Source organism: Podarcis muralis, chromosome 7 (genome assembly GCF_964188315.1).
Source record: "Podarcis muralis chromosome 7, rPodMur119.hap1.1, whole genome shotgun sequence".
In the NCBI taxonomy this organism is placed as follows: domain Eukaryota; kingdom Metazoa; phylum Chordata; class Lepidosauria; order Squamata; family Lacertidae; genus Podarcis; species Podarcis muralis.
The window spans coordinates 84783963-84793431 of NC_135661.1; the positions used below are offsets into that span (position 1 = coordinate 84783963).

The 9469-nt window shown below is 47.1% G+C and overlaps 1 protein-coding gene across 1 annotated transcript in view; it reads right to left on the bottom strand.

Moving 5' to 3' along the window:
- FOXA3 (forkhead box A3) overlaps positions 1–9215 on the bottom strand; it is a 35257-nt gene extending 26042 nt beyond the window's left edge. The window contains exon 1 of the mRNA XM_028742110.2: positions 8713–9215. Within this exon, the coding sequence (XP_028597943.2) occupies positions 8713–8784 (72 nt within the window). The 5' untranslated portion in view covers positions 8785–9215. The remainder of the gene's footprint in view (positions 1–8712) is intronic.
- Between the last annotated feature and the right edge of the window lie 254 nt (positions 9216–9469).

The following is a 9469-nucleotide window of genomic DNA, read 5'->3' on the forward strand; positions in this document are numbered from 1 at the left end:
TGGCTGTGGCAGAGATGTAACCATTCCCTGCAGTTCGTCCCCAGAAACTAGTCATCAGACAGACTCTGACGACAGAGGCTCCCTTTCTAGCTAGGTAAAGGTAAAGGGACCCCTGACCATTAGGTCCAGTCGCGGCCGACTCTGGGGTTGCGGCGCTCAACTCGCTTTATTGGCCGAGGGAGCCGGCGTATAGCTTCCGGGTCATGTGGCCAGCATGACTAAGCCGCTTCTGGCGAACCAGAGCAGCGCACGGAAACGCCGTTTACCTTCCCACCGGAGCGGTACCTATTTATCTACTTGCACTTTGACGTGCTTTCGAACTGCTAGGTTGGCAGGAGCAGGGGCGGGGCAATGGGAGCTCACCCCGTCGCGGGGATTCGAACTGCCGACCTTCTGATCTGCAAGTCCTAGGCTCTGGTTTAACCCACATCGCCACCCGGATCCCTCCTTTCTACAGCTACAACCGTTGATAAGCCTTAATCCTTCATGAAATCAGGATGCCTAAAGTTAACCGATCAGCGTCCTTTCTTCTGACAGGCATTTAAAGCACATAAATACACAAAGCTGGCAATTTTAAAATACTGTACAGAAGGAAGTGTTCTTAATGTGCTGATGCTGATTTCACCTGGTGAAACCAAATCTTCCTAGAAAGGGAAAAGATTCTGACCCTGTTTGGAGGCGTGTTGTATTTGTCCTTTTGCACATTCGTCTTATATAGAGGAGCTTTATCAGGGAGAACAAACTAATGTGTTAGAGGGGGACTAGGAGAGAGGATTGGAATCATGCGCCGTTACTCTGCCCTACTGTTCTCCATTCACAGGGCTTTAAGTTTCGCCTCCTTGCTATACAAAACAGCCACCAGCCTGGACGGCTTCAGAAAGGGCTACGAACACAGCAAATGTTTTGGGGACGGGGTTGCCTGGCATGTTTTGCAACGACGTCCCCCCTCCATTTGCATGGAAAAGTCCTTTTTGAAGCTCATAGGTGGGTTCCAGAGCAGTTTGCAACAGAGGTGTGCCTCTTCCAGCTCTCCTTGCATCTTAGAGGTGCAATTCTGACACCTAGCCAGGCCTGGATTTAGGTTTGACGAGGCCCTAAGCTACTGAAGGTCCTTTGTCCAGCTGTCCTTTGTCAACAACAAATTGTTGCTGTTTTTTGTGTTGAATATATGCTATATGGTAATTTATGGACCTCACAGGTATCTAAAGCCATTTGCACATGTTGTGTTGCAACCGGTCCATGCAGAATGTAGGCACCCTATACCGTAGAACCTCGGCTTTTGCAACTTCGGGTTGCAAAAGCAGCAAACCTGGAAGTATTTTCCCAGGTTTCGCTGCTCGTGCATGCGCAGAAGCGCTCTATGCGCCACACGCATGTGCAGAAGCACTCTATCGCGCTGCGTGCATGCGCAGAACAGGCACCTCCTGTTGCAGAAACCTCGGGATCTGGACCAGAGCTCCGGAACGGATCCCGTCTGCAACTGGAGGTACTACGGTATGTAGAAATGAGCAAACCCGTGATATTTTAGGGAACAGGCTAGCAGGTGGGGCCCATTACTTACATCATAGGAGCCTACACAACACAAAACACTGTTGCTGTATGTAGGTTTTATTTTATTTGTTTTTTATCTTATATTTTGGAAATGTACATCCAGGTTTTTTTCCCTTTAATTTTTTGGGGGGTCCCCAAGAGAGTGGGGCCCTAAGCTATAGCTTGTTTAGCTTATACGTAAATCTGGCACTGCACCCAGTTAGTAACTTCTGCCAGGTGCTTGGACCCAGTACAAGAAGTGGTGCTAATGGCAAAGTGACCCAGACTTGGTCACTCCAAATCCCACACCATAAGTGTGGTCTCTCTTGGCAGGGACTCAAATGATCCCGACACCGTCAAGTCTCGCTTGGCCCCCAAGACTAACTTGGGCTGTTCTTAGTTTTCACTGGCTGTTGCTCAGTGAGTTCCATCGTCACCCCAAACAGAACTTTTGAGGCGTCAATTTTTCACGCGTTCAGTTTTTTAAAAAAAGGATTCGTGTTTTAGTTGTTTATTACGATTATATACAGCAGGCTTCCTCAACCTCGGCCCTCCACATGTTTTTGGCCTACAACTCCCATGATCCCTAGCTAGCAGGACCAGCGGTCAGGGATGATGGGAATTGTAGTCTCAAAACATCTGGAGGGCTGAGGTTGAGGAAGCCTTTCTGCCAAGACACCCAAGGTGGTTTACAAATTATAAAAAACCAAAACAAATAAATCACATGAAATATTGTATATATGTAGATCTGTATCAATTAGCTGCTACTTAAGGTAAAGGAAAGGGAAAGGGACCCCTGACCATTAGGTCCAGTCGTGGCCGACTCTGGGGTTGCGGCGCTCATCTCGCTTTATTGGCCGAGGGAGCCGGCGTACAGCTTCCGGGTCATGTGGCCAGCATGACTAAGCCGCTTCTGGCGAACCAGAGCAGCGCATGGAAACGCCGTTTACCTTCCCGCCGGAGTGGTACCTATTTATCTACTTGCACTTTGACGTGCTTTCGAACTGCTAGGCTGGCAGGAGCAGGGACCTAGCAACAGGAGCTCACCCCGTTGTGGGGATTCGAACCACCAACCTTCTGATCGGCAAGTCCTAGGCTCTGTGGTTTAACCCAATCCATCCTTTGCTAATCATCCTGCCTTTCTTTAACTGTAAATCTAGGGGCAGACTTTAAACATCATTATTACTGTGCAATGCGTGGTCCTTAAGGCACAGTCTGGGGAAAGGGCCAAGGCTCAGGGGCAGAACATGTGCTTTGCATGCAGAAGGTCCCAAATTCAATTCCTGGCATCCCAGGAATGGTATAGTGCTGCTTCTTAAGTTCTTCTGTTCCATGTCATCTGGCTACTTTTAATTGACTTCCTTCCTTCCCTGCTTCGGTTTTCTTGAGATATATCCCCTCCTGTAGATTCTTATTCCCCTTCTATGCACATCACAGGAATTATGTTAACCCTGCCATAGTTTTTAAGCTTCTACAGTTTGTTCTTATATATGCCATAAATTTACCCCATTCTTCATCAAACTTTGTCCCTTTTTGGTCTCTTATTCTATATGTCATTTTAGCTAATTCTGTATATTCAAAAAATTTATTCTATATTTTGTAGATTGCTTAGTGATCTACGATTGCAGACAATTCGTAAATATTGCAAATTATATCTGGAAATGGCCACAAGCTCACTGGCAGAGCATCGGCTTTGCAAAAAGTGCTCAGCCACACCTGCAGGTAGACATCCCTGCCTGAAACCCATGAAGAGCTGCTGCCAGTCCGTGCAGGTAATACTGAACTAGATGGGCCTATCCTCTGCCTCGGGATCAGCCAGGTTTGTTTTTCCTTTTTGTTCTGACTGGCCCTATGCTGGAATAAGTGGACCTCGGATCTGATCTTTGGGAAGCCTGCAAACAGGACTTGGGCACTACAAGTTCTTCTCTGTCGTAAAAAAATCATAAGATTTTTATATATTATTATTATTATTATTATTATTAGTAGTAGTAGTAGTAGTAAATTTATATACTACCCTTTGTGTGTGTGTGTGTGTCTATAGGATGTGTGGATCCAGAATTGGCCTCCACAGTCACTTACGGACTCACAGTTAAAACCGTGTTCACAGAAGACAATCTTACTCGTCTACGATTGATCGCCAAAGACAGACATAGGCAAACTCGGCCCTCCAGGTGTTTTGGGACTACAACTCCCATCATCCCTAGCTAACAAGACCAGTGGTCAGGGATGATGGGCGTTGTAGTCCCAAAACAGCTGGAGGGCCAAGTTTGACTATGCCTGGCCAAAGAAGATCGATTTCTCTCTCTCTCTCTCTCTCTCTCTCTCTCTCTCTCCACACACACATACAGTTTGAGCTATCGTTACGCTACCGACGTTGCGATGGAAATCTTATCAAATAAATAAAGAGGCGTCATCAAGCGACAAGGGCGTGAGCAACCACCCGTTGCCGCCCAGGTTTGCCAAGGGCACACCGTAAGCCTGCCCTAATTTGCAGTGTTGGGTAGAAAGACTTGCTATCATCAGACGTCAAAGAAATAAACAACTATCGGACTTTTAGAAGACATCCAAAGGCAGCCCTGTTTAGGGAAGCTTTTAATATTTGAAGAATCATTGTATTTTAATATTCTTCTGGAAGCTGCCCAGAGTGGCTGGGGAAACCCAGCCAGATGGGTGGGGTATAAATAAATTATTATTATTATTATTATTATTATTATTATTATTATTATTATGCTGGCTGGGGCTGATGGGGCTGATGTTCTGATAAGAACATAAGAAGTGCTGGATCCGGCCAATGGCCCATTTAGTCCAGCATTCTGTTCTCACAGTGGCCAGCCAGATTCCTGTAGGAAACTCCAAGCAGGCTCCGATCACAAGAGCCCCTCTCCCCTCTCGTGGTTTCCAGAAGCTGGTACAGTGGTACCTCAGGTTAAGTACTTAATTCGTTCTGGAGGACCGTTCTTAACCTGAAATTGTTCTTAACCTGAAGCACCACTTTAGCTTATGGGGCCTCCTTCTGACGCCGCGCCGCTGGAGCACGATTTCTGTTCTCATCCTGAAGCAAAGTTCTTAACCCGAGGTACTATTTCTGGCTTAGTGGAGTCTGTAACCTGAAGCGTATGTAACCCGAGGTACCACTGTATTCAGAAGCTTGGCTGCCTCCAGCCGTTCCGTCGAGCATAGCCGTCACTGTAGTCCAAAACACCTTGGGGGCACCAGGTTGGGGTAGGCTGCTATAGAGGCACACCTGCTGCCTGCCTTGATGTAATTTAAAGAATCTATTTATTTTTCCACAGGCTTTTAAAAGACAATGATTTCCCAGCCTGTGTTATGCTTAACGTTGGGGCTGTTTTATTCTGACATTTCCCCAGAGTCACATGAACTGCTGCTTGTGAAACATTATTATGTACCTCAGGTTAAGTACTTAATTCGTTCCGGAGGTCCGTTCTTAACCTGAAACTGTTCTTAACCTGAAGCACCACTTTAGCTAATGGGACCTCCTGCCGCCGCTGCGCTGCCGGAGCACGATTTCTGTTCTCATCCTGAAGCAAAGTTCTTAATATTTCTGGGTTACCGGAGTCTGTAACCTGAAGTGTATGTAACCTGAAGCGTATGTAACCCGGGGTACCACTGTATTATTATTATTAAGCTTTTGTTGGTTATACCTTGATTGTTTCAGTGATGGTTTATAACACGGTGCTGTTGCTGATGTTAAAATATCGGGTAACGTCGCGCAGAGAATTGCACTGGTCGGGAGGCTGGTAGATAGGGGGAATAAAATAAATAATGACCCTTGGCAACCCGTGCGTAAGAGGCAGAGCTTAGCACCCGGCGGAAGCGACGTGGCAATATTAATATATTTTCCATTGCTTAGGTTACTGTGTGCGCTGATTGTATTGCCGGCTTGGATTCAAGCCAAAGGTCCGTGTAGCCTGCCATTTTGGAGACTCGGTGCCTCTGAGTGACCCAGCAGACGTCATCACAGAGATGCTCACCCACCCTTGTCGCTAGTCCTCAATGATTGGCTTTTAGCGGTACGGCAGGGCTTCCATTTTAGATCTCATCATGGTGACCGCAGTTTATCTGCCCCTGAGGAAATTTATCTAATCTTTCTGCAGAACTATTGATAGGAGCTCCTATGACTGCATCCTCTTTTGGGTAGTTCCACAAGTTAAGTACGAGTCACGTGAAGTGTTTCATTTTGTTAGCCAATCTTCGTGCGGCCCTCAGTTCTAGAGAGACACACAGATTTATTTTCTTATCTCAAGTTAATTTCCACTGTGTTCCGTGAGAGTTACTCCTAAGCAAGTGTCCATTGAATTGGGACCTTAGATTTTTAAAAAAGAGACTTCTGTTTGAGTACATTATGTGCAGAATGGTATAATAATAATAATAATAATAATAATAATAATAATAATAATAATAATATATTATATATACCCCCGTCCATCTGGCTGGGTTTCCCCAGCCACTCTAGGTGGTGGCTCCCAACCGAATATTAAAAACACGATACAGCATTAAACATTAAAAACTTCCCTAAACAGGGCTGCCTTCAGATGTCTTCTAAAAGTCAGATAGTTGTTTATTTCCTTGACATCTGAAGGGAGGGTGTTCCACAAGGCGGGTGCCACTACCAAGAAGGCCCTCTGCCTGGTTCCCTGTCACCTCACTTCTCACAGGGAGGGAACCTCTAGAAGGCCCTCGGACCTCAGTGTCTGAGCTGAACAATTGGGTGGAGACGCTCCTTCAGGTATACAGGACTGAGGCCATTTAGGGCTTTAAAGGTCAGCACCAACACTTTGAATTGTGCTCGGAAACGTACTGGGAGCCAATGCAGGTCTTTCAGGACCGGTGTTATATGGTCTCGGCGGCCGCTCCCAGTCCCCACCCAGTCTAGCTGCCAGAATGAGTGTTTTTTGGAGCAATCCTGGCCACCCGTGCATTGTTGAGAGAGCGCAAGGAACTACAGTGGTACCTCGGGTTACATACGCTTCAGGTTACAGACTCCACTAACCCATAAATAGTACCTTGGGTTAAGAACTTTGCTTCAGGATGAGAACAGAAATCGTGCTGCGGCGGCAGCGGGAGGCCCCATTAGCTAAAGTGGTGCTTCAGGTTAAGAACAGTTTCAGGTTAAGTACGGACCTCCGGAACGAATTAAGTACTTAACCCGAGGTACCACTGTAAGTGGACCACGTAGCAGTAGTGGACAGGGGAGAAAGCAAAAAAGGCGCGTTCGGGCGACAGAGGGCTATGCACTGCACTGCTTTTACTCCCCAACACAGGGTGTTATATATATATTTTAGGGGTGGGGGACGGACACAGGTATTGTCCCTGTCTAGAATTACAACAGGAAGCAGCAATCTCTCAAAAGGCATGAGCAACAGAGCTCAGGATCTGAAGTGCTGGCAAGTTCCTGCTAAACCCAAACCGTAGTACCTGTGTTGGCATTGAAGAAACCCAGCCAGTCCCCTCCATAAGGGCCACCTTGTGCCCTCTTTGGAGGCAGAGGGGGAATTAAACCTCAGCAGTATAGATCGCATCTGGGAAAAACTCCTCCTGAGACCCTGGGAAGCTGATGTCAGTCAGCGTAGAGTAGGCAACATGCAGCCATTTTAGAAACTGGCGCCGCGACCTAGCCGACACCTGGGGCTGAGGGGGCTGAGGAGCAACGTGTTGGGATTATAAGCTTCTTTGCTCAGTAATTAAATTTAATTAAAAACCAAAGAAATATGACACCGGGTTTTCTTTTTCTCCCACCTCCAAGACCCTGCAACCGCAGTTTTAATTTATATTGCTGCAACGGCAGGGAGGCGAGGGAGGAAGCACGGAATATGGAATCGATGGCAAAGTTTTCCAACCGCAAGAAAGGTGGCTTTGAGATTAGAAAGAGCTTGCAGGAGAAAATGGCTCTTTTTGGGATACGGGACCAAGACGATATTGGTATAATGCTGCGTCGGCTTAAGAGAAAGCTGGTTTTTTGAAAGACCCAGCTCCCGTTTTTGGAATGTAAAGTACTAAGGTGGCCTAGGCCCTTAGGTGCTGCGATCAACCTGGTTGGAGGCTTCCTTTAGAAAACTTTACAGACTGTAACCATAAAACGACGGCCATAAAAACGGCGAGGTAAACAGACATGGGGGGTTGGAGACGTCATTTGGCCCATAATCAGAGGTTGTAAATAAACGGTTGGATGCCAGGTGGTAAGAACAGAGCTGGGTGACCCATGGCTTTCATGCCCTTCCACTGGCACCTGGGATAGAGCCATGGTGACGCCGTGGCAGATCGCATGCCTTGCATGCAGAAGGTTCAATCCCCAATCTCTGGGAAGGATTCGCTATCCGAAACCTTGGAGAGGCACAACCAGTCCTCTGAGCTGGACAGGCCCATGGATTGACCAGATACAACGCAGCAAGCTTTTGTTTCATTTTGACTGGCTAGGCCAGAACTCTGGAATAATTGGGTCCGATCTAGGAAGGCAATTCTTAACATCCCTAGGAACACAAGAAGAACCTCCTGGGTCAAGCTGGTGGTGGCCCAGCAGACTGTTTTCACAGTGACCCGCCATATCCCACAAGCAGGACCTTGGTGCGAAACCTACTCTCCCCACTTGGGATTTCCCAAAAACTGGTATTATTTGGAAGTTTTACTGCCCCCAACAGTGGAAATAGAACGTAGCTACTAGTAGCTCCATGGATAGTCTTGGATCCACTCCATGGATTTGCCTAATCCTGTTTTAGAGCCATGCAATCTGGGGTCCACCACTGCCTCTTCTGAGAGCGAATTCTACATGTTACTGAATTCCACAAGGTTGAACTGCTGAACTAAATTATACCGCCTGCTATTTTTCCTTCCTTTTAAGTTGTCGACAGGTAGAATACGCCGTCTCTGTCTGCCTAGTAGAGATGCCTGGGACGGTTCCTTATAACAACAGGAGTTTTGAGCGGCATATTCTGATAAAGGAAGTATATAGCCCAACACTCTGGAAGCACACAAGAGAGTTCCCAAGATTGCAGTACAGCCAGGTCTCACAATTAACGTTATATCTCATGCGTGTCCTAAATAGAGCAGTCACAGTTGCTTCTTTTAAACCCTACTCCTTAAAAAAAGAGAAAGGCATCCATTCCCAAGTTATTCCCAAATTATTCCCAAGTTGTTGGGGGTTTTTTTGCGCTATTTGGCACTTACCTCCGTGGGTTCGTTGTAGTATGAAGTCCATTCGGAAATGTCGTGCGATTCCATCTTGACAGAGCCCAGCATTCCAAAATCCCAGTAAGAAAGGGGGGAAAGGGAATCTTGCGAGCGCACACTAATTTTAATTTTTTTTTAATCCTGGAATTGCTTTCTTTGCAAGGTTTAGTTATTACTATTCTTTGTCTTCTCAAAAAAATAAATGTGTTCTTTCTGAAATCCACCCGGCGACTGAGTCTGGTGCCGAATTAACTGTCCGCCTCCTCCTTTCGCCTCCCCTGAAAATGCACAAGGGCACTTTGGGAGCAGAGTTAAAGGAATCAACAGGCTTCCATGGTGTAGGGCAAAGTGAGACGATCCCTCCAATATTGGGGCATCGAGCCCGTTGCTTCCTCCCGCGGGGTGTTTCCGTGACACGCTTGCTGACCGCTGCCGTGTAGACCTGAACTGCTGCGTGTCCTCAGCTTGTCTCCAAGTAGATGAAGGGCTGTCCCTCTGGACAGAACCAAGTCTTTATAAAGCCAGGCATTTGCTCCCAATACTCCACCCGCTGGATGGCAATCAGAGTGTTCTTACCTGAGGTTTATCCCAGCCGGCCAGGCCAGGTTACCTCTGCCACCTTGTGGAAGAGAGGAGTTCGGCAAGAAAGCTGGCCACCAAGTGGGTATCACACAACAGAGGCTCCTGTGGGTTAAATTACACTCAGGCTGGATGGACAGGGATGGCTGAGGTTGGCGACTGAGCCTGGGCAGTA